The sequence below is a fragment of the Geotrypetes seraphini genome, chromosome 1 (genome assembly GCF_902459505.1).
Source record: "Geotrypetes seraphini chromosome 1, aGeoSer1.1, whole genome shotgun sequence".
NCBI classification, from domain to species: Eukaryota; Metazoa; Chordata; class Amphibia; order Gymnophiona; family Dermophiidae; genus Geotrypetes; species Geotrypetes seraphini.
Genome location: NC_047084.1, coordinates 346,045,913 through 346,071,053, shown reverse-complemented (window position 1 = coordinate 346,071,053; position 25,141 = coordinate 346,045,913). Strand labels below are relative to the sequence as shown.

Below are 25,141 nucleotides of genomic sequence, written 5' to 3'. Positions count from 1 at the left end.
GACTTTCTGCTCTTAACTTTCATTTTTTCGTATCCAGCTTTTACTATCACAGTTCTTGATTCATGTGGGCAGAATCAAAAATATGTTTTCCTTCCTCACCATATTGTTCATCCCTTCCCTTTCCCCAATCATCTATTTTGTTTATTGTAACCTATCGATTCCTCTCTTTCCTCACGTTCTCCTTATTGTTTTGGCTGTTTGTGGAATTTATGCTTAGTCTAATTCTTGCTCCCTACCCTATTTTATTATATTTTTATTGGAAACCACTTAGATTTACCTTTGGTTTTATATTTGCGATATATCAAATAAATTGAATTTGAATTTGGAGTCAGGCTGCAAACTAAAGAAATAAACAAAAATAGCTGCACCAGTCCAACATGCATCATCTGCTAGAGGTAGATTACATAAGAACATAAGAATAGCATTACTGGGTCAGACCAATGGTCCATCAAGCCCAGTAGCCCGTTCCCACGGTGGCCAATCCAAATATCTGACCAAAACTCAAGGCAAAGCAACATTCCATGCTACCGATCCAGGGCAAGCAGTGGCTTCTCAATAACAGACTATGGACTTTTCCTCCAGGAAATTGTTGAAACATTTCTTAAAATCAGCCAAGCTATCCGCTCTTACCACAACCTCTGACAACGTATTCCAGAGCTCAAACTATTATCCGTGTAAAAAAAATATAATCTAGCTCCAGCCTGTACACCTCCTCATACTCTGGTCATGTCTGTGGATACTATCTTGCTTCTCTACTTCCATTTGTGGGTAGGGAACATAATCCATTAGACTGGACTAGCTGAACGATTATTGAAAAACATTTCTGAAACAGTGCAAATATCCAAGAATAAAAGGTCAAGTGGATGTGAAACAATCCTTTGTAGTACGCTTTGTAGTATCCTTTGTACAACGCTTTGTAGTATCGATAAAGCGTTTAATCAAAAATCTGAATAAACAATAAACAATCCAAGTGGGCTCACCAGAAGAAATCCATCACAATAGAAATGTCTACAGTGGACAGGGAAACAGAAAGGGTAGGTTTCCATCTAGTGATCTAGAAGGCTTCAAACTTTTGAAGCTGAGGGGTCAGTTTTAGTTTGTGAGACAAATGCTGCCCAAAACCTGCATTTAGACCCAATGTCAAGAGTAGAGGATCAGCAGTTTTTATTCACAAAGCAGCAACTAATCCCACAACTTTGGAAGAAAGTTTAAGTGGTGGGGGATTGAACAAAGCAGGGCTAACAAACCTGTGGCACACCTCACAACAATGTATAATGAAATAGATAGGTCTGCACTGCAAATCACTCCCAAAGGTTCAACTACCCAGAAATGGCTTAAACCAATTTAATAGTGTCATCTATGCAGAATTAAAACATTATAGTCCACTCAACCATTAGGGATCTAGAACCACTAGTGCATCTCTCCTACATCTAGGAGATGAACCTCAAAAGAGTCCAGAGAAGAGCAACTAAAATGGTTAAGGTGCTGGAGGAGTTGCCGTACAGTGAAAGATTAGAGAAACTGGGCCTTTTCTCCCTCGAACAGAGGAGATTGAGAGGGGACATGATTGAAACATTCAAGGTACTGAAGGGAATAGATTTGGTAGATAAAGACAGGTTGTTCACCCTCTCCAAGGTAGGGAGAACGAGAGGACACTCTCTAAAATTGAAAGGGGATAGATTCCGTATGAACTTAAGGAAGTTCTTCTTCACCCAGAGAGTGGTAGAAAACTGGAACGCTCTTCTGGAGTCTGTCAAAGGGGAAAACACCCTTCAGGGAAAGATAGACAAGTTCCTGCTGAACCAGAATGTACGCAGGTACGGTTAGTCTCAGGGCGCTGGTCTTTGACGAGGGCTGCCACGTGAGCGGACTGCTGGGCACGATGGACTGACCCAGCAGCGGCAATTCTTATGTTCTTAACAGACTACTATAGTCATAACAGAAGTCTTTTAGATGCAACACATTTGATTTTCTCCAGAAAATGGAGTTGAGCAAAACCTAGGCACTTTGTTAATTCTAGCAACGAAGAGTTTGATATTGGGCAAAATAATGAATTTATCTGTCTCAGGCCTGCATAGGAGAAGCCCTCACCTCCTTCCAGGTACAGGGAACAAAGTCTTGTTCCAGATGATCATTTACCATCAGCAGCAGAATGGGAACTAGGTCAAATTTGTGATTCTTGACAAATTGGGTAGGCAGTAGATCTAAGAGGTTTAAATTATTTCATGTACAATAATGTCTTTCATATGTTAAGCAGATCTGTACTGATTAAGGTGGCATGCAAATACCCCAAAACAGTAAAATATTACTCTTGGCTCCAAATGACTAATGTAGAGAAGTCTCTCCACTCTTGACCTAGTGTACCGATTGTTATAACCAAAATAAGCTCTCCATGAAGCATCTTTGGTAAGTACACGAAGGCACTACTGAGGAATAAAAGGGAATCATTTGGGATAGATAAGAGTTCCACGATCCATCATGAGGGCTGTAAAGTTTAATTCTATTGGCATTTTAAGTCCCTCTGCAGTCTTTCAAAGTTTTATATAAGCACAAGAAGGTTAGCTTGGATGGAAAAAGTCAGCTAATGTTTGGTTGGACTGAGCTGGAGATGTTTACTCAGGATGATTTATTTCTCTCCGATGAGGACAAAGTATGAAGCTGATATCTGCCAACATGCAAATTTGCTCTTTTTATGGCATGGGTTCACAACTGCAACTATATTCTTCAGAACTTCAATAAATTTTAGCAAACCTAACAACATCTGATCTTGGTTTGGTTTCTTATTGGGAGCAGAAAAAAAGGTACTTTGCCGTCTTTTGCATAAGTCTAATATATATTATAATGTGATATTTCTTGTAGGGAGGAAGAGACAGGCTTGAAATTATACTAGTGGATAGGTCATCTCCTTAAAAAGCGACATCAGCCTAGATCTGCATGACCTTCCTAAACTGTATAAAAGAAGACTGAGAAATAAGATGGAGGTAAACAGTGCTCTTTTAACTTTAAATCCAATGGAGGTTAACAATGAACTACCAGATCCTGACAAGATATTGTTTTTCCTTTATACTGGGTAATTTGGGTGGACAAACTTGAGAAGTAACTTGAGATGGATCTAAATTAAATGAATCTTGGAATATCTCTGGAGTAACCTTTTACACAATCACTTATTTTTTTGTATACAGGAATATGATTAGTTTTGTAGGGGCAATGAATTTGAGGAGGAAAACATCTGCCCCTGTAACCAAGACTGGCGTGCAGGTTAATGTTTTGTACACTGGATTTTTGAGGCTACCTGCACAGGGTGGCTGTGCCTAGAAGGTGGTGAAAAGCGCAGGCAGAGGAAATAGGGGACATACACCCATATGCTGTCCTAGAGGAGTGTCTCCGGTGAGCTGCTCACAGCACATATTTATGAGCAGTATCTACACAGAGTATGTTGAATGTTGTGCAAAAGCCATTGTCGAACCTGCGACTGTGCTGGAAAGAGGACAATGGGATTTCTTAAGCGGAGCAAGTAGTGAGCTTCTTGTACTTCAGAGCAGCACCATCATTGAGAAACAAACACTTAGATACCCCCTTGGAGCTATGTGCTTTGGATAATAGTTGCTGTGTAGACCCAGCATGTCAGCATTAAGGAATAAAACATCTTCGGTTGAGAAATCTCAGCTAAGACCTGCACCTGCTCTAAGTGGATCTTCTCCCACCCCCACCCCCGGAAATGAGGCTCTTCTAGCCAGCATGAGGGAATAAGGCACTTTCTAGGAAAAGTCTGCAGGACCAGCTGGTTTCAGTGCTGAACACACTCCATCTTAAGGACATGCTTCTCAGCCTCACTAATAGTATATTCAAATGAAGTATTTCCTAGTTCTGGCAGATCTATTTTCACATAGATAGCAACTGTTTTACTGATGAGTGGGACCCAGACCATTACTCTTTCACAGGTGAGATAGGCATGGAATCCCAGACTGGCTTGCACCATAATTCTGCAATGAGAAAAAAAAAATTAAATCTTGAAAGAAAACTAGGAAAAATATTAAAAGTAAACAAAATACAAGAAAAAACAATGAAGACAGCATAGGCAAGACAAGTTCTTTTCCAAACATTTGTGAAGGAGAACTATTTCTGCATTTGTTCAGCAGAGCAGAGTGAAACAAGGGAAGTCTGAGGTGACAGTTACATGTGGGAAGGGCATGCTCAGAACGTTATTAGTTCACAGTTCAGGTAAGAGTTGTTCTGTCCCAGTGCTGGCAGATCACATCAACCACTTGTATGCCTGATTCAATCTTGCTTGTCGATGTGGAGAAGGACTTTTTGTTAGCCAAAAAAAAAAAATATAAAAATAAAAAGATGATGATGATATCGGCTAACATGCTGCTGTTGTAAAATACCTTAATGCTAACCTTTTCATATAGATCAAGAAGCAATTTCACTGCACTCTTGAGTAGACTTAAGACTATATGATTGTCTACTCCTATACCATATTTTAAACACAAGGGATGTACATGTGGAAACATTATCTAACAACAAATGGGTATGAAGAGGGGTAAAATAATGCCTCTTCTTTTTATGGTGGGGCAAGCAGTACGAAAAAACTAAAATAAAAATAAAAAAATTTAAGTTTAAAGGATACCTTTTTGAACAGCACGAACAGAAGATGATAATTTTTCATGCTTCTTTTCTGAACCTGTATTCAGCCAAAGTACATTTATTCAGATTGAGCATTCAGAGACAAGATGCAATGCATACACTCATCAGGTACAATCTGAAATTGCCAAAATCTGGTGCATACCCACACGTACAAAACCTTGCTCAATGGGCACAAGTGTTTGTCACATCTAATTTAAAACCAGTTTCAACTCCAAATTAGTCACTGAATCCTCTTCCAAGGGGAGAAAAACTGTGCAGATAAAAAGGTTCATAAGCAACAGCCGCACAGAGTTCAATTATAGGAAAATGCCACTATCTGCCCCCCACAAAATATATATATATATATATATATTCTCACTGAAAATATGGAAAACACATGTTTACTACTTGAGAAAATTTTATTTCTCTAAGACTTGTTTACTGGTGTGGAAGAAATCATTGTAAGTAAGGAGCCATAAAAGGAAAGAGTACCTGCATATGATTCTGATGCAGAACTTCCACTTCTATCAAACACAATTGGAGATATACCTCTAGCCCTTTTCCTTTCCTTCTTTTTCTGATCTAGAAAATGTGAAAAGATAACATAAGTGGCTTTTATTTTGTTTTCAAAGGTTGGTATGGGCTTGAACTCTTCCCAACTTCCACTAAACCCAATTGCGTATCCCTCTCCATTTTGCCACCCTACCACCACTAACCAAGTCACTTGTTTTCCAAGGTCTCCCACATACCACACTACACCCTACTATATTCAAAATACTATGGGGCAGCTCAAGACTTCACTAGTTGCAACAAGCACTAAGTATTATACTTCCTCTATGAACTAGCTTTGCACTGTACCTCTTCTATGAAAGGATCCCATCCCTCCTCCCAAAACCACACACATTTCCACATCTGTTGACAGGATGGAAAAAATCCCCAAAAGATAAAAATAACTTTAAATGTTAACTCAAACCCCTCAGTTAGATTGTCCTTTTAAATAAATTTCTGCCCTTGAAAGCACTGACACAGTGGCTTATGGAGAGAGTCTGACCTAGCAAAATGAAAGTAAAATGGAGCACCATGGAAGCAAGGTGGTTTGCTCACAGTGGTAGGGCTGCAGTAGAAAGGGGTAACCACTTAACTAAAGCAGATTGAGAATGGAGGAGACCTGTTCCATTCAGTTATACTTTCCCAACACTATTATTTTGGGTGATCGCTTTTTTTTTTTTATTTATTTTTTTTAACACATACTAGAGCTTTAGAGAGCTCATCTAAAAACTGAATGGGTCCTAATATGAAGAAATTAGGTCTTACCTGATAATTTTCTTTCCATTAGTTCTTCACACTATTCCAGACCAGTGGGATATTTATGTCCATCAACCCAAATGTGGAGATAAAATATACAAGAGTTGTATGATATAGGTCCTAGTCATCCTTACAGCTCCTCAGTATTAACGGGTAAGCAGAGTAAAATCGGGAATCAAGAGTCTAGCAACCATTCCAAGAACTTTCTTCCTTTTTTTTGTATTGTGAAAGCAGACAGAGCCAAAGGGCCAAACAGCAAGGCTGCACTGCAGCTCCATACAGTAGATAACCTAAAGTCTGGAAAAGTGTGAAGAACTAATGGAAAAGAAATTATCAGGTAAGACCTAATTTCTCCTTTCGTAGTACGCTTCCCACTATTCCAGACCAGTGGGATGTTCAAAAGCAGACCCTATTGAGATGGGGGTAACTGGAGCGGCTACTTACATTGATCCCTCCCCCCACTCCCAGAATCAGCCATCTGCATCCACTCGGTAATGTCTAACAAAGAAGCGAAGACAAGTAGTCACCTTACAGATGTCCGCTGGCAACAAGGCAAACACTGCCCTAAGACGAGATAATGTGCCTTGTCGAATGAGCCCACAGAAGACCTGGAGGAAGCTTCCCCACCAGCAAATATGCTGAGGCAATTGCGGTAACTTTTTCCCTTCAGCTATCGTGGGCTTAGACACTTCCAAACCCCTTCTGTGTCCACCCAAGAGAACATACCACCTGTCTCTGACTGCTGAACTACGTTAGTAACCTCCAAATATCTAGCCAGGAACCATAGGCTCTCGAACTGGTCCCCGGAATCTTGCCTCCAGAAGGAGGGGAGCTCTACCACCTGATTAAGATGGAAAACCAAAACCACCTTTGGTAGAAATGAGGGAACTATAAAGACACTCCCGCCTCAGTAAATCACAAGGGGTCACGACAAGAAAGACAAACTTTGAAACCCGATGCACTGAGCCAACTGCCACCAGGACGACAGTTTTGAATGTGAGAACCTTGAGTGATGCCTATCTCAGAGGATCAAACTGTGGTTTCTGCAAAGCCCGCAGAACCAAATTGAGATTCCACGCTGGACAAACCTATCAGAGAGGTGGCTGAAGCCGGCTCACCCCTTTCAAGAATGGAACCACAGCCAGGTACAAAGCCAAGGAAGACCACTACTACTGACCTTGAAAACATGCCAGCACTGCTACCTGCACCTTCAGTGAACCAAGGGACAAACCCTTGTCCAGACCCCCCCTGGAGGAACACCAAGATCTGAGATACCGAGACCAAAAGAGGAGACACCACTGCCTCAGTGAACCAAGCCTCAAAGGTCCTCCACACCCTAGCAAAAGAAGCTGACGTGAAATGCCTTCTAGCTTGCAACAATGTCGTAATCACTGAATCTGAGTAGCCCTTGTGTCTCAACATCAACTTTTCAAGGGCCAGGCTTTAAGGCCAAAGTGAGAGGGATCATCCATCAATACAACCACGGAGCAACCGTCTAGAGCAGGGGTGTCAAAGTCCCTCCTCAAGGGGCGCAATCCAGTCGGATTTTCAGGATTTCCCCAATGAATATGCATGAGATCTATTTGCATGCACTGCTTTCATTGTATGCTAATAGATCTTATGTATATTCATTGGGGAAATCCTGAAAACCTGACTGGATTGCGGCCCTCAAGGAGGGCCTTTGACACCCCTAGTCTAGAGGGCAGAGATAGAGGTTGCCCATCCAGGACCTGGACTTTGTCCACTAACCAGGGCTTCCAAGGCCAATCCGGAGTCACCATGATGACCGGATCCAGCCGAGATGCCACCCACCTTGTGCCATAGCAGAAACACATACAGCAGAGAATTGGTCAGCCAAGGCAGAGGAAGAACATCGAGGCCCAGTCTGCCTGGATCCTTCCAACGGCTTAAAAAGGAATCCCACCTTGGCATCTCGCATAGTAGCCATCAGATCATATCCCAGACAACATCAGAACTGACTGATCAGCTGAAAGGCATCCTCTGACAGCTCCCATTCCCCTGGATCCATTGCGTTATGACTGTGAAAATCTGCCATATAAACTGGCATCTGGTATCATCACCTCCCAGGTCTGCACAAGAAATGGGACACTCCTGGATAGGTTGGTCCTGGTCAGCCTCCAATGGAACTGAAAGCAAACACTGTAGTTCTGGGACATTGGTGACCAGTGATTGAGGAGACACCACAGCAGCATGTGAGACACCACAGCAGCATGTGAGCCCGTGCCCAGATAACAGCTTCCATTGCCATCACAGAACCCAACACTAGAATATAGTCCCATGCTCAGGGACGTGAGAGATGAAGTAAAGCAATGTTACTTACCGTAACAGTTGTTATCCAGGGACAGCAGGCAGCTATTCTCACTAGTGGGTGATGTCATCCGACAGAGCCCCGATACGGACATCTTGCAAGCATGTCTTGCTTGAAGAAACTCAGAAGTTTCGAGATGCCCGCACCGCGCATGCGCCAGTGCCTTCCCGCCCGATGTACCGGGCGTGTCTCCTCAGTTCAGGTAGCTAGCCTGAGAAGCCAACCCAGGGGAGGTGGGTGGGACGTGAGAATAGCTGCCTGCTGTCCCTGGATAACAACTGTTACGGTAAGTAACATTGCTTTATCCCAGGACAAGCAGGCAGGTATTCTCACTAGTGGGTGACCTCCAAGCTAACCCCAATGGGATGGTGGGAGAGTTGGCAACTTAAGAGAACAAATTTTGTAACACTGTTTGGCCAAACTGTCCATCCCGTCTGGAGAAAGTATCCAGACAATAATGAGAGGTGAATGTATGAACCGAGGACCAAGTGGCAGCCTTACAAATCTCCTCAATCGGTGTCGATCTGAGGAAGGCTACAGAGGCTGCCATAGCTCTGACCTTATGGGCTGTGACCCTACAGGGAAGGGATAATCCAGCCTGGGCATAGCAGGAAGAGATACAAGCCGCCATCCAATTAGAGATGGTGCGCTTCGATACAGGTCGTCCCAACTTGTTTGGATCAAAGGAGACGAAAAGTTGAGGAGCAGTTCTGTGAGGCTTTGTGCGATCTAAGTAGAAAGCTAGAGCACGTTTACAGTCCAGAGTGTGCAAAGCAGATTCCCCAGGGTGAGAGTGAGGCTTTGGAAAGAACACTGGAAGCACGATGGATTGGTTGTTGTGAAATTCAGAGACCACTTTAGGCAAGAATTTTGGATGAGTACGAAGGACCACCTTGTCATGATGAAATACAGTGAACGGTGGATCCGCCACTAGGGCCTGAAGATCGCTGACCCGGCGAGCTGACGTGAGGGCCACCAAGAAAACCACCTTCCAGGTGAGATACTTAAGTGGAGCCTTGTTGAGAGGTTCAAACGGAGGCTTCATAAGATGGGACAGGACAACATTGAGATCCCAAACCACAGGAGGAGGTTTGATAGGAGGGTTGACATGGAAAAGTCCTTTCATAAATTTGGAAACCACAGGATGAGCAGACAAAGGTTTCCCCTGTAGAGGCTGATGGAAAGCCGCAATAGCACTCAGGTGGACTCGTATAGAGGTAGACTTGAGACCAGACTGAGACAGGTGTAGAAGATAGTCCAATACAGAAGATAGGGAAGCTCGCTGAGGTTCCGTAGCATTGGAAATACACCAGGAAGAGAATCTAGTCCATTTTTGGGAATAGCATTGTCGAGTAGCAGGCTTCCTGGAAGCCTCCAAGACCTCCCTCACTGCTTGAGAGAACTGGTGAGGAGTTATGTTGAAAGGAACCAAGCTGTCAGGTGGAGAGACTGCAGGTTGGGATGAAGTAGTGAACCTTGATGTTGAGTAAGTAGTGAAGGAAACACTGGAAGAAGTACTGGCTCCCTGCTGCACAGTTGAAGTAGAAGGGAGTACCAAGGTTGTCTGGGCCACCGAGGAGCAATCAGAATCATGGTGGCATGGTCTGATCTCAACTTGACCAGAGTCTTCTGAATGAGAGGAAAGGGAGGGAACGCATATAGGAAGCGATTCCCCCATTCCAGTAGAAAGGCGTCTGCCTCGAGGCGGAGAGGAGTGTAGATCCTGGAGCAAAACAGAGGCAGTTTGAAGTTGTGGGGGGCTGCAAAGAGGTCTATCTGAGGTGTTCCCCACTGAGCAAAGATCTGATGAAGGGGTTCGGAATGGAGCGTCCATTCGTGAGGCTGGAGAAGACGACTCAATTTGTCTGCTAAGACATTGTCTTTCCCCTGAATGTAGACCGCTCTGAGGAAGGTGTTGTGACTAACCGCCCAATCCCATACTCGAAGAGCTTCCTGACAAAGGGGGGCCGAGCCCGTGCCCCCTTGTTTGTTGACATAATACATGGCGACCTGATTGTCTGTGCGAATAAGGACCACCATGTCGTGAAGCAGATGCTGAAAAGCTTGGAGAGCATTGAAGATGGCTCTGAGCTCCAGAAGATTGATTTGATGGAGTCGTTCCGCACTGGTCCAGAACCCCTGAGTGCGAAGACCATCCAGATGTGCCCCCCATGCATAGTTCGATGAATCGGTTGTGAGAACTTTCTGGTGGGGAGGAGAGTGAAACAGCAAACCTCTGGATAGATTCGAAGAGGTCATCCACCAGAGAAGAGACTGCCGTAGAGCAGGAGTGACCACAATGTGACGGGACAACGGGTCGGACACCTGAGTCCACTGAGATGCCAGGGTCCATTGAGGAATTCTGAGATGTAGTCTGGCAAAAGGCGTCACATGAACTGTGGATGCCATGTGGCCCAAGAGGACCATCATGTGTCTCGCCGAGATGGACGGGCGAGAAGACACCGACTGGCAGAGCAGAAGGAGAGCATCCATGCGTTGAGGAGGAAGGAATGCTCGCAGATGAATGGTATCCAGAACTGCCCCGATAAAGGGGAGAGCCTGGGTGGGCTGAAGATGTGACTTGGGGAAGTTGATCTAGAAGCCCAGACTCTGCAGGAAACAAATTGTAGTCAAGGTCGCCGAAATGACCTCTGGAGCCGACGGTGCCTTGATGAGCCAGTCGTCGAGGTATGGAAACACCTGAAGACCCATGTTTCGGAGTGCAGCGGCCACCACCACCAGACACTTTGTGAAGACTCTGGGAGACGAGGACAGGCCGAATGGAAGCACTCGATACTGCAGATGTAGATGTCCCACCCGAAATCTGAGAAACTTGCGGGAGGCCGGATGAATCGGGATGTGAGTGTAGGCCTCCTTGAGGTCCAGAGAGCATAACCAATCGTTCTGCTCGAGGAGGGGATAGAGAGCAGCAAGGGTCAGCATACGGAACCGTTCCTTGACCAAAAACTTGTTGAGGACTCGAAGGTCCAAAATGGGACGCAGATCGCCCGTCTTCTTCGGAACCAAAAAGTACCGGGAGTAGAACCCCCGATTTTGCTGATCTACAGGCACCGGCTCGACGGCTCGAAGCCGAAGAAGAGCCTGCGCCTCCTGCAGAAGAAGAGCGGTCTGCATCGAGTTGGAAGGATACTCTCTTGGCGGGTGGTCCGGGGGGACCCGTTGGAAATGAAGAGAGTATCCCTCTCTTACGATGGTAAGGACCCAAAGGTCCGAGGTGATCGACTCCCATCGATGATAAAAATGGTGGAGTCGACCCCCTATGGGAAAAACAGGGGAAGACAGAACGTCGGTTATGCTCCCTGGAAGAGAGTCAAAAAGGCTGAGTAGCCTTGGGTGCAGCCGGCATCTGAGGCTTCTGTTGAGTCTTCTGTGGAGGCTGCCTCTTCGCAGGCTGTCTCGCCGGGGGAGCCTGCCTCGGTTGATAACGCCTCTGGTAGATTTGAGGCGGTCTAGAGGGACGAGACTGCTGAGGCTTCGGCTTAGGGCGCAGAATAGACTGAAAAGACTTCTCATGGTCCGAAAGCTTTTTAGTAACAGTCTCGATAGACTCATCGAACAGATCCGCTCCCGCACAAGGCACATTAGCCAGTCTGTCTTGGAGGTTCGGATCCATATCAATAGTGCGAAGCCAGGCCAGGCGACGCATGGTGACTGAACAGGCCGCAGCACGTGCCGAGAGCTCGAAGGCATCGTAGGAGGATTGCATCAGCTGCAGCCGCAACTGGGACAGGGTCGCCACCACCTCCTCAAACTGGAAACGAGCCTGAGCATCGATGAAAGGGATGAACTTGCGGAGTACCGGCAAGAAGAAATCCAAATATGAAGAGAAGAAAAAGTTGTAATTGAGCACTCGAGTCGCCATCATCGAGTTTTGGTAGACACGTCGACCAAACTTGTCCATCGTTCTCCCCTCCCTGCCCGGAGGCACAGAAGCGTAGACCTGGGAAGGGTGAGAACGCTTGAGAGAAGACTCAACCAGAAGGGACTGATGAGAAAGTTGAGCCCCCTCAAACCCCTTGTGGTGAACGATGCGGTATCGAGCATCCAGCTTACTGGGAACTGCAGGGATGGAATACGGTGTCTCAAAACAGCGCATGAAAGTCTGGTCCAGCAATTTATGCAGAGGAAGCCGAAGAGTCTCCGCCGGAGGGTGAGGCAAATGCATAGTATCCAAATACTCTTTAGAATATTTAGACCCAGTGTCAAAAGTCACATCTAAGTCATCCGCCATCTGTCGGAGAAAAGATGAGAAAGACAGTTGGTCTGCCAAGGCCGGCCGACGAGACGGACTAGACGAAGTGGAAGCCTCCGGGTCCAGGGAGAGCTGAGACCGGCATGGAGAATAGGAGGTAGATGGTTCCTCATACTCTGGTCCCTCCGGCTGGGATACATCCGACGATGAGTATCCCAAACGCTGCATCTTTTTCTGCGGAGACACCTCCGAATGGCGTGAGGAGTGTCGAGATGAGTGTCGAGATCGATGCCCCTCCCGGTGACGGGATGGGGAGCGAGATCTTCTGTGCATCGCACGATCCCCTGAAGCCTCTAAGGAATGGATGGGGCTCGATGCGGTGGATCGCAGAGGTGGTAAGGATGCAGACTCACGCAGTGCCACCCAAGTCTGGTATGGAGTGCGGAAGAACTCCTCCTGCGATGCAGTATGCCCAGGACTCCGATTATCAGGGGCCGCCCTAGCACCCTGTTGTCGTGGAGGTGTGATGGGCTCTAAAGGCGGCATATCAGGAAGGGAAGCCCTTCTGGAGGATTCCGCCGCCCTCCGCCGATCCCCCTCGTCGAGCAGCGAGATCGAACGACGAGGAGGAGGGGGAGGGGCGGACCGCCCCCTGAAACTGGTGCCGGGATGTCACCCTGAATGTTGGCGATAAGCCGGGGTCCCATAGTCTGCATAAGCTCGACAAACTGAGCTTCTAGCAGGGATCGAAGCGAAGCCGATATGGAGGGATCCGCACCGAAAGGGGGTCCTCCTGCACGGTCTTCGCGGTCCTTCGTGGCCAAGTGCTTCTGCTTGCTAGCTTTAGGCACTTTGATGACCACGGGAGGGACAGTGGAAGGCGGTACCTGAACCAAGGAGACGGAGGCAGGCGCCGATGCTGAACTTGAAGCCGTAGCCGGTGTAAACGATGCTGGCTTCAGGATGCTGGATGCGGGAGTCGTCGATGCAGGTTTCGAGCGGGCCAGTGAAACCTCAGCAGACGTAGAAGCAGACAGGTCCTTGGCAGTCTCCATCTTGAACATCGACTCCCAAAGCAAGCAACGCCTCTTAAACGAGCGCGCAGTGAGCGTGGAACAAGGCCGGCACGATTTCGGAACGTGTTCCGGACCAAGACACTGCAGGCAGCGTCGATGCGGGTCCGTTAACGAAATCGCACACTGGCACTTGCTGCACTTTTTAAAACCGGTGATTGGCCGGGACATAGGCCGGAAAATCGACGCTGCAAGGTCGAAAGCGCTAGGCCGCAGCCACGAGGCCGGCCCGGCCGAACCGCCGGAAGAAATAATTTTAACTTTTTTTTTTTTTTTTTTTTTTTTAAAGAAAGTAAAAATGAAAGAAATTCAAAGAAATAAACCAAAACGCGGGTAAAGAAGGCAAAAAAAAACTGAAATTCAGTCAGCGCAGAATGAAGATAAACTTCTCAGCTCCGCAGAAAGAAAAGAACTGAGGAGACACGCCCGGTACATCGGGCGGAAAGGCACTGGCGCATGCGCGGTGCGGGCATCTCGAAACTTCTGAGTTTCTTCAAGCAAGACATGCTTGCAAGATGTCCGTATCGGGGCTCTGTCGGATGACATCACCCACTAGTGAGAATACCTGCCTGCTTGTCCTGGGATAACGAGTTGGTCTGCATAAGCAATTTCTCTAACTGTGCTCGAAAAGAAAAATCCATTCCTGGCGCGTATCAAACAGAACTCCTGGATATTCTAACCTCAGAGAGGGAATCAGTCTGCTCTTTTCGAAGTTGATCACCCATCCCAAAGACAACAGACGCTGAACCACAATCGCTGTTGTCGCCTAACCATCCTAAAATGATGAGGCCTGGATCAACCAGATATCCAAGCAAGGGATGCACCCTGATCGCATGGTGACACAAAAAAAGCTGCCACTACCACCCATCAACTTAAGAATGTCCTTGCCATCGTGGCAAGACCAAAGGTCATGGCCCTAATTTTGAAATGCTGACCCAGGACTGCAAACCACAGGAACTGCTGATGAAGAGGTCAAACGGAGATGTGAAAGTATACCTCCTTGAGGTCCAGGGCTGTGAGGAATTCTCCCGGCTGAACCAACACACTCACAGAACATAAGGTGACCATGTGAAACTAAGAGACAGTTAGGCAGCGATTCAGCACCTTGAGGTCCAAAACTCGATGAAAGTTATCTTCCCTTTTTAGGCATCATGCCATGGCCCTCCCCAACTTCAGACCCATAACTGGAGTTTGCCATTCAGCTGCAATCAGATTCTGAATATCAGGGTGCACAAGAAAGGCCTTGGAAGGCCATGGAAAGCCCATCACCAAGGACTTCTGAGGAGTTGCAGCAGAGGCCAAAGGGCCTTCAATGGAGAATGCTGCCAAAGTTTCCATTATCAGAGATCTCAATTCTTCCCTAAGGAATAGCTCAAGACCTTCTTCAAAGGACAGCTCCCCCTCCTCTAAGGTCTCCTGAAACGAAGCCCCCTCTGAACAAAAGGAAGCCTCCAAACGAGAGGGGCAGAGACAAGTTATTACCCTCCATCCCCAGGTGGACCATTCAGAATTGTTTGGGAGCATGAGGAGCAGTGCCTGCCTCAGCAAAAAAGGCCTGGTGCAAAACCAAGACAGACTCAGGGGAAAACATTGTTTCCTACATCTGTAAACCCAGGATAATGGAGAAGAAAGGGCCTGGAACAGAAGAATAGCCTTACTGGGTCAAACCAATGGTCCATCAAGCCCAGTAGCCCGTTCTCACGGTGGCCAATCCAGGTCACTAGTACTTGGTCAAAACCCAAGGATTAGCAATATCTTATATTACTGATCCAAGGCAAGCAGCAGCCTCCCCCATGTCCCTCTCAAAGGCCCCGAGGCTGCCTCATGAAACCGCACAAAAATACTGCCTAGGGTCAGCTGTGTGCCGAAGTTAAAAGCACACAGAGCTGCCGCTAGCCTACAAAGAGGAAACATTTGCTGGAGAGGGAAGGAGGGAAGGGAGTAGGGGTGCTCCTGGACAAGGGAGGGGAAGGGGCTACTGCTGGCAGGGGAGAAGGGATAGGGAAGAGAGTTACTGTTGGATAAGGGGAGGAAGAAAGGGAGAAGGTGCTGCTGGACAGGGGAGGAGGAGCATTGGAAGGAACAGCTGGCAGGGAGATTAGAGGAGGGGAAGGAGTCAGGATGGAATGGAGAGATCAGATGAGGGAAAGGGGAGAGACAGAGGAATGACAAGGTAGAGAGAGATTGATGCTGGGAAGGGGGGTCAGATGAAAACTAAGGAAAGAGGGATAAAGATGCTAGATCTGGTGTAGGAGAGAGGGGCATAGAAAGAACGCAGATACCATATGGGAGGGGGGAGGGGTAGAGGGTAGACAGTGGATGGAAGAGGCAGATGCTGAATTGAAGAGACAGAGGGCAGACGCTGGATGGAAGAAAGTGAAAAGACAATGAAAGCAGAAACCAGAGACGACAAAAGGTAGAAAAAAATAATTATTTCTATCTTGTGATTAGAATATATCAGATTTAAAATATGTATCCTGCTAGAGCTGATGTTAGACATAACTGGGGAGTGCAAAGCCCAGGCAGTGCGTCTTTAGCTTCCAGCTGACTTAGGGCTCTCTCTGACCAGGAGGCAGTTGCCCTAGTTGCACTCCCCCTAACACCATTCCTGCCATGTGTGACTGCGGTATTCTGTTAGCATGATATTTGTGTAGCATTCTGTAATAATTTGGCTTATTCAGTTTTCTTGATAGTAGAGGGGATATATGTGAAGGGGAGGGGAGACGGGGGTTTTGTTGATCTTTGCCCTGTATTATTTATATTTATAAAATGACAATTGTACAGAATATTGTTTCTCTTTATACTTTAATAAAATATGTTCAATATAAAATCATAACTATTTGAGGCTTGTGCGGATGGGATCAGATGGTTAACGGGATCGAGCTCGCGGGAACAGGGCGGCAATGGGTTTTTTAAAAAAATTCAGTCTTATTAGTTTGCCGGTCCACTAAATAATTATTTTATTTCCGCTGGTCCATAGGTGTAAAAAGGTTGAAGAACACTGTTCTAGAGCTTAACTATTCTGAATAAAAAAATATTTCCTCCTATTTTTTTAAAAGTATTTTCCTGTAACTTCATCGAGTATCCCCTAATCTTTGTAATTTTTGACAAAAGTAAAAATAAATAAATAGATCTACTTATACCCATTCTACACCACTCAGGATTTTGTAGATTTCAATCATATCTCCCCCTCAGCCATCCTCTTTTCCAAACTGAAGAGCTCTAACCTTTTTAGTCTTTCCATCCCCTTTATCATCTTGCTCGCTCTTCTTTGACCCTTTCTAGTTCTATCTTTCTTGAGATAAGGCAACCAGTATTTAACACAATACTCAAGGTGAGGTCGCACCATGGAGCGATACAGAGGCAATAAAACATTCTTAAGTCTTCTTAACCATCCATCTTAAAAATATTTCCTAGCATCTTGTTTGCTTTTTTTGGCCGCTGCACATTAGGTGGAAGGCTTTGTTGATGTTGGAAATTGTAAAGTCACCAAACCGTCAGCACCACATGTCCCCAAAATGGCCACCGTTCCTGTGTTGTGCTAAGCCAAACCCTCAGCTGCCATCTCTCCTGAACCAGTTATCCACAATGTCGGCTGCTGCTACACATGGTCCAAAACTGTGGTATCCCCCTCCTGCATTGCCTCATAGCTTGTCTTCCCAGCCTTATAGGGACATCCACCTGAGACCTCTTGACACATCCCATAGTGGGACACCACTTGGTAAGCTTCACTGGAGCAGACAGATCACAAGCTGCAAAGCCCTGCCACCACTCCCCAAAGCAACTGCCGATTTATCCCCATTGAAGAGAAAAATCCCTCTTTTCAGCACTGTAGGAGCAAATCATTGGCTGACTCAAACAGCCCAAGGTTGAACCGGCAACCCCACTGTTCAATTCCAGTTGTATGCACACTATTTTTTATCAGTAGCCGCAAATAGTATGTGCCTTTTTATTTCTGGAGAAGCTGCAGAGTCTAGAGCACACTGGGAAAGGAGCTGGCCAGAAGAGAGGGCAGTGGGCTAGGAGGCAGAAGCTGGCACTACCAAGCGTGCACTCCAAGAAACCACCAACAGGAAAGTTTGGCTGGGAACTAGTTAGCCAACTGGACCAGGATCACTTACCAAATCTCATAGCTGAAAGTTATGAGCATCCATCTTCTTGAAGATAGAAAATACTAAGGAGCTGAGAGGATGGCTAGGAACTCTTTTGGGATATTTTATCTCCATCTGCTGGTTGATGGACATAACTAACCCACTGGTCTGGAATAATGGGAAGGACACTATGAAATTTACTTTTTTTTTTTTTTTTTTAAACACAGATGCAAACCTGAAATACCCCATAAAGTTACACAGAAATGGACTTGTATGTTTCACTGCTGCTGGGAGTGAGGTAGGGGTGCAACAGGGCAGGACAAGATAAGGATGACAAATAATGCAGGTAATCACCATTGCCAAAACTATTCTTCATGCAAACTATGCTTAAAATTTTTATAGTACATCAGGAAATGAGTAACGAGGAAAACAATATGGCCCTATTCAAAGAAGCTGCTCACAGCACACAAACATCTCTATCAATGCTAGTTTTCAAATAAAATCCATTACACAATACAGTATCTCTAATAGTACTGGAAAAAAAAAAAAAAGATACATGTGCAATAAACTGAAGGGTTATAGAATATGCCTTATATAAAAATAACCTGAAGTTTCTCATCCCAGATTTTTATCCTAACAGATTAGGTATATGAAAACTGTCCTGCATCATGATTATTTGAGTGTTCCCAACCTCTCTTCCTTTTGTGACAGACCTTATTCACATGTGTGACTCACTAACACTACAATATATAGTGAAATACCAAAAAAACCCTCAAATATTTTATTGTGTTTAAAAATAATGCAAAGAGAAACATTCTCATTCTTAATATAATTTACCTTTTTTTTTTTTAAACTGTTATTGAAATCAAAGTTAATACATTTTCTCACAAATGTTTAATCTTTGCTACTTCATAAGTCAAAATCAGAAACTTAGACTTTTTTTTTTTTTTACACTGGGTTGGATGATAAATTCTCACTAAACTTACTGTTAATAACAAATTTTCTTTACCTATTCTCAAATGTAAAGAAAATAGAAGAGGGTATTTCCTTTAGCAGCTTGCCATATGAAAATAGAGAGTTTCTGGTATGATATCACAACCTCTCTCCAATGCCAATTACTTTGTGAAGCAGCACATATCAGGCAAATAAACTATTCAGAGCCATTATAGCAAATCTTCCTTACTATAACAGCACTATAACTTTCAGAACACAAAGAGCAAGACCAGTACATCTGAAAAGGCATTCCTAAATATACAGAATGCTAATACAGTACATCTACTGGAAAAGCCAAAATAAGCCAGGTCGATATAGTTCACTTAAAAAAAAAAAAACAACAAACCCCCCCCCCCAAAAAAAAAACAAACTTACATACAGAGAAAATCCACCACATCGGTTACAGACACAAAAACAAACTCTTACCAATTACAGAATAAAAGACCAAAGATGGGAAGTCTCAAAAAGCCAGTTTCTGTGACCAGTGCAATATTGTAGAAATAAAAATGAATTTCCTCCTGTAATAATATGCATAAAGATGTAAGGGAATGCATATTTCTAAGCCTAATTTTTTCCAAACATTAAAAATTGGAGAAAATACGTTAACACTTGTTTATCTTATTTTTCTAAATAGGGTAGTCCTGGTCTCTTTCTACTCTCCTTTTATTGGTTGTCTCCTCTACCGACATCAGAGAAGGGGCAGAACCACGGCAGAGAGAAGACGCTCCGAAGCCGTTCAGCAGCGTGCAAAGATCGCTAGCAGCAGCGATCTTATTGCAGGCTGCTGAAGTTAGGGAGATTGGTTCTGGAGGCCAGGGGGAACATGCAGGCCTTCCGGAGGGGGGGGGTGTAGTCCTTCGGGGGGGGGGGGGGGCAGGGTGCAGCCTTCCGGGGTAGAAGGGTACAGGCCTTCAGAGGAGATAGACAGGCAGGCCTTCAAAGGGGGGGGGGGACAGGCAGGCTTTCGGAGGCAGATGCAGGCCTTCAAAGGGGGGGACAGGCAGGCAGGCCTTCGGGAGGGATGCAGGCCTTCAAAGGGGGGGGGACAGGCAGTCAGGGGGGATGCAGGCCTTCAAAGGGGGGAGACAGGCAGACAGGCCTTCTGGGGGAATGCAGGCCTTCAAAGGGGACAGGCAGGCAGGTCTTCGGGGGGATGTAGGCCTTCAAGGAGGGTACAGGCCTTCACGGGGAGGTGCAGGCCTTCAAGGGGGGGACAGATCAGGGGAGGGGGGCCCTGGTGTAGAAGTACACGGAGGGGGGGGAGGGAGGGAAGGGGGGTTTCAAAGAGACGTGCATATGCCAGACTTTGGGGGGGGGGGAAGAAATAATGGGTGTGAAAATAGAGAAGAGGAAGAGAGATGATGGACAATGGGATTTAGGAAGAGAAGGAACAGAAAGGGAGAGAAGCTGGACACAAGGGATGGTGTGGAGGGGAGGATAGATACTGGATAGGAGGGTAGTTGGGAAAAGAAAGGGAGAGAGGGTGGACCTTGGGGTGGTGGGGAAGGAGAGAGAGATGCTGGATGAAAGGGTAGTTAAGAAAAGATGGATCTGTGGATGGAGACGAAAAAAAAGAAAGATGCCAGACCTCCGGGGGAAGGAAGGGAAATGGAAGGGGAGGACAGAGATGGTAGATGGATGGTTAGCACAGAGAAAGGAGGAGACCCTGGCAAACAAGTTATCAGAAGACAACCAGAGCCTGGGACCAACAAGATTTGAATGACCAGACAACAAAAGGTAGAAAACTAATTTTATTTTCTCTTTTGTGATTACAATATGTCAGATTTGAAACGTGTATCCTGCCAGAGCTGGTGTTAGACCGCAAATGTGAGCTAGGATTTAAGAGAGAGAGGAAAAGTCTTTTTTGTTTGTTTTGTTTACACCACAGCACCAGTGTGGTTAGGAGAAGGCAAAGGGGGTGAAGAGGCTATAAAATAAACCCACCAGGATGTTTGAAAAAAAAACACCCAATTGGGCAGGAAAATCGAATCGAAAAACCAATTCAGTAGGCTGAATCGAATCGAAATTTTTTTTCCTGAATCAGGCAGCACTAGTGGACACCCTTGATGGTGTGAATAACAAGAGGAGGAACCTAGCAAAGCTTGAAGAATGGTCTTGGAATTTGGCAGCTGAAATTTAATGATAAAAATGCTAAGTAATGCATTTGGGCTGCAAAAATCTAAGAGAATGGTATAATTTAGGGCAGGGGTGTCCAATGTCGGTCCTCGAGGGCCGCAATCCAGTCAGGTTTTCAGGATTTCCCCAATGAATATGTATGAGATCTATTAGCATACAATGAAAGCAGTGCATGCAAATAGATCTCATGCATATTCATTGGGGAAATCCTGAAAACCCGACTGGATTGCGGCCCTCGAGGACCGACATTGGACACCCCTGATTTAGGGGTTTAAAAAAAAACTTTCATGCATGAAAGAGGAACAGCACTCGGGTGTGACTATGGGATGATCTCAAAGTAGCCAAACTGGTAGAAAAGGCAATGGCAAAAGCTAAAAAGATGCTGCCTAATCGCAGATAACCATGCAGGAGTGGAAGAAATTGCCTTGTCGGTGTGTTCACTGGTAATAGTGTGAGCAATAGTTAAGCACCATAAGATAAGTATACCTTGCCGCAGATCGAGGAATGCTCTTTGCTTCAAGTTGGCATCAAAAATTGCAAGAATTTGCTTTCCGTTCATCACAGCCAAACTTTCCTTTGGATTCCAAGATGATGTATCCTGAGTTGGAGATGCCTGCATGCTCTTAGGGAAAGACCTCCAAAGCAGAGGGGACCCCCTTCTACCCTCCCAGCAATGAACCCAACCAATGAGCTGCGATTGTGGATGCATGAAATCAGGTCAGAGCTGGGGGTGATTTGAGCTGAATTAACAGCATTGGTCTCCAACCTCCACAAAAAGATCAGAGACATAGGTGATCAGGTGGAAGAAGTAGAGATGGCCTTAGAAGAGCAACATACAGCTCTGATGAACTTTGAAACCACTTTACAAATAACCAATATTACTTATAGTGAATTGGCAGATAAAGTGGAAGATCTAGAAAACAGAAACAGTAGGGCCAATTTTAGATTTCAAGGACTTCCAGAAATGCTTGAGTACATTAATATTGAGATGGTGCAAAAACTGGCCAGTCATATTTTGGCAGATTCTGTAACACCTCTGGCTCCAGAATCTATAAAACTGGATAGAGCCCATTGTGTGGTAGGGACTGTGAGAAATCAAAGCCAGAGATAATATTCCCTGCTTCTCTGATTTTAAAGAGAAAGAAACTATCCTATTTAAGGCACGAATTATGGACAGCTTAATCTGGTACACCTATCCAATTGTAGTATACCTAGACTTGGCTGCAGTGACCTTGAAGCACAGGAGTATGTTGCGACCGGTTACACAACAGCTGAGAAATCAAAAAAGTAAGTATAAATGAAAATACCAATTTGCTTTATCATTCTACTATCAGGGTAAGCTTCATTCAGTTAAGACTTGCGAGGAAGCCCAATGAATTCTGGAGAATCAAAATTCCAATGAGTCCATGCATCTATCAGACCAGGCCCAGCATGCTTTACCACCTTGCCTCTAGAGGCAGTGAGTAGGAGATGGAGAGAGAAAACCAATTGACAAAACAAAAATCAGACCTAAAAGTTGCCTTCTAAGAGGAAGGCATGCTACTCTGGATTTCTTTATCACTAGAGCTGTTTACAGTTTATGCCCCCCTAAAGGGGATTGAGGAGGTATTATTCATTTGATACATGAACTGCTGCACACTAGACTATGTTGATTCTTGATGTCTTGGTTTACCGGCTCATTGATGGCATGAGTGTGTGGTACTGCTGGTATATTCATACTGATGATTTTGTAAGCATCTGAGTCTAGCAAGTCTGAACGCACTTCCTCTCATAGCCATGGGTATTATATTTTGTCCAACACTGAGGAGTTCCTCTAGTGAGTGGGGTGGGGCATGATTTTGGACTTACTATGAAGGCTGTATGTTGCAGTGGGATGTTTGGCTTGGGTGATTCTCTCTTGTTATAAGATACTACTAAACACCAAAAGAGGCAAGCGAGATGTCAATACAACCAAACAGTTACATTTATTTAAAACATCAAAGTAAAGTCCAATAGTTTAAGAATTGCCGCTGCTGGGTCAGACCAGTGGTCCATCGTGCCCAGCAGTCTGCTCACGCGGAGCCCCCAGGTCAAAGACCAGTGCTCTAAATGAGTCCAGCCTCACCTGTGTACGTACCAGTTTAGCAGGAACTTGTCCAACTAAACTTTTACTTTTCATAGAGGCAAGTTTTTGCCTTCAATTTTTTGTGGTGATAAGATACATTATGCCATCATACTTTTTTTTCTTTTTGGTTAACTTAGTATGACCTTTACATAAACTAAACTAAACTAAATGTTAAGAGAGGTTAAATATGCTGAAAAAGCAGCAATCTTTATTTAGGGAAATGTTGGGTTTGAGTGTGACTGTTGGTTTTATACAAGAGACTCATTTATCATATAAAAATTTCAGGGAATTTATTTAGCAACCAATAGGTGCTCAGAGAAAAATAAATAAATGGGGTAGGAATACTGCTCAGATATTTGCTATTGGTGGCAGAACATGGGGGTGCTGTCTACACTCTCCTTAATGTGAATGCACCTAATGTATATCAGGATAAATTTGATAATAAGTTAGCTGAAGTTTTATTGAAAAATCTGAAGGGCTTTCTAATCGTGGGAAAAGATTTTACCTGAATTTGGATTCGACACTGGACAATTCTTCTGATATAGCCCACTATGCTTGAATGGGCCACTTTGATTTGAGGGGTTAAAGTTGGGAAGTTGTCCTTTGATTCTTTATAAATGGAGAATGCTTAAAAAACTAGTTCACTAGAACTCTTTTCAAAGTAATGGTAGTTTTAACCAAGCCTCTTTGCAGCCTCCTGGGCCCGTATTGCTGAAGTAGATAGTGCTGACGTAAACATCAGCTGTTCAGTCCCGGTAGGTGTATATAAGGGAGAGGAAGAAGCCGTGGCCATTTTGAATCAATATTCAGTGGTCTGATATGTCAGTGTAAAGCTTGCTAAGGTAAGAGAGATGTTTTTAGTAAAACCTACATATTTCTTAACACTACTAGCATGAGGAGTGAGTTAATAGATGGATATTAGTATATTAAATGTTTTAGAAATAAACTAAACAGCTCTGTTTTTTAAATAGGGATGATAAGGCCTTGAAAAAACCTTCTGTAGGTGACACATGCTGGCTCCTATTTCCCTGAAAAGAAGACCACAATTAAAAGCTAAGTACCCTTGAAATATAAAAATTTTAAATTTAAAAGTAAAGTTTGTTAGTAAAAATTGATAGCGGCTCCAGTGAGGAGGTAGTACATAAAGCCTAGGGCAGTGAAAACTTTTGAGCCCAGGTGGTACTTCTGAAGAACTGGGGATTATATATTAGAGGTGAGGAATTTGAAATATATATACTGAGTTTAGTATATATCTTGGTAAGAGTATTCTGAAAGACGTGCATTACAGGCCTTTATTGCTCAGTGGCGGCTGGTCAACTTTTGGAAAGATCATCATCCAAGCAAGAGGGACTATACCTTATTTTCCTCAGCATCTCAATGTTATTCCCATATTGGTTAGAAAAAATGGATGCTCAACTGTTATCAAATATTTGGCGATTAACTTCCCCCAGCAAATTGATCAGTTGAATTTCTATAATCTCTCAGGGCATCTTGCTGAATTCTTTGACTTATTGGATCTAGGGGGGTTTCTTTCCCATTCCTGGTTGGATGGTTTGCAGCCAAAGATGCTGTACTTTTTTTTTCAGAAGCAAGGCAGAGGGGTAGCGGCGAGAGGAAGCTCCGCCCACCCCAGCACGTCAGAGGTCGTCTCAGCGCCCGGGCTCCCCCTTAAAAGGAAGGGAGCCGGGGCACGAGGAAGAAATCTGCGGCGTGCCTGTTCTTTTCTTTTTTTTTCAGCTTCTTTTACAGCGGATCGGGAGGCAGAGGAAGGAATCCGGAAGAAGCAAGGCAGAGGGGTAGCGGCAAGAGGAAGCTCCGCCCACCCCAGCGCGTCAGAGGTCGTCTCAGCGCCCGGGCTCCCCCTTAAAAGGAAGGGAGCCGGGGCACGAGGAAGAAATCTGCGGCGTGCCTGTTCTTTTCTTTTTTTTTCAGCTTCTTTTACAGCGGATCGGGAGGCAGAGGGGAGGAAGGAATCCGGAAGAAGCAAGGCAGAGGGGTAGCGGCGAGAGGAAGCTCCGCCCACCCCAGCGCGTCATAGGTCGTCTCAGCGCCCGGGCTCCCCCTTAAAAGGAAGGGAGCCAACGGCACGCGGCCGTTCGGCGCGCGGCGAAGGCGAGCGGCAAAGGCGCTCGCCTTAGCGAGAGCGCCTTTGCGAAGGAGCCTTGGAAGGAGCCCAGGCAGCCCAACAGCAAATCCTAAACTTCTAACTAAAAAATAAAAAAAATAAATAAATAAATATAAAAAAAACAAAACAAAAACTTTTTCTTCTGT

At 45.1% G+C, this 25,141-nt stretch overlaps 1 protein-coding gene across 8 annotated transcripts in view; it reads right to left on the bottom strand.

Moving 5' to 3' along the window:
• The window catches only part of YTHDC1 (YTH domain containing 1), a 397,408-nt gene that overhangs the window by 185,344 nt on the left and 186,923 nt on the right, over positions 1 to 25,141 (bottom strand). For 3 of the 8 annotated variants that reach the window (XM_033963055.1, XM_033963084.1, XM_033963064.1), the window contains 2 exons: positions 5,119 to 5,208; positions 4,631 to 4,684 (listed from right to left, as the gene is read on the bottom strand). The exons of 1 other annotated variant lie outside the window; for it this stretch is intronic. In XM_033963055.1, coding sequence (XP_033818946.1) covers positions 4,631 to 4,684; positions 5,119 to 5,208 — 144 coding nt within the window. The remainder of the gene's footprint in view (positions 1 to 4,630; positions 4,685 to 5,118; positions 5,209 to 25,141) is intronic. 4 more of the 8 variants (XM_033963075.1, XM_033963102.1, XM_033963093.1 and 1 more) reach the window with 2 other exon arrangements.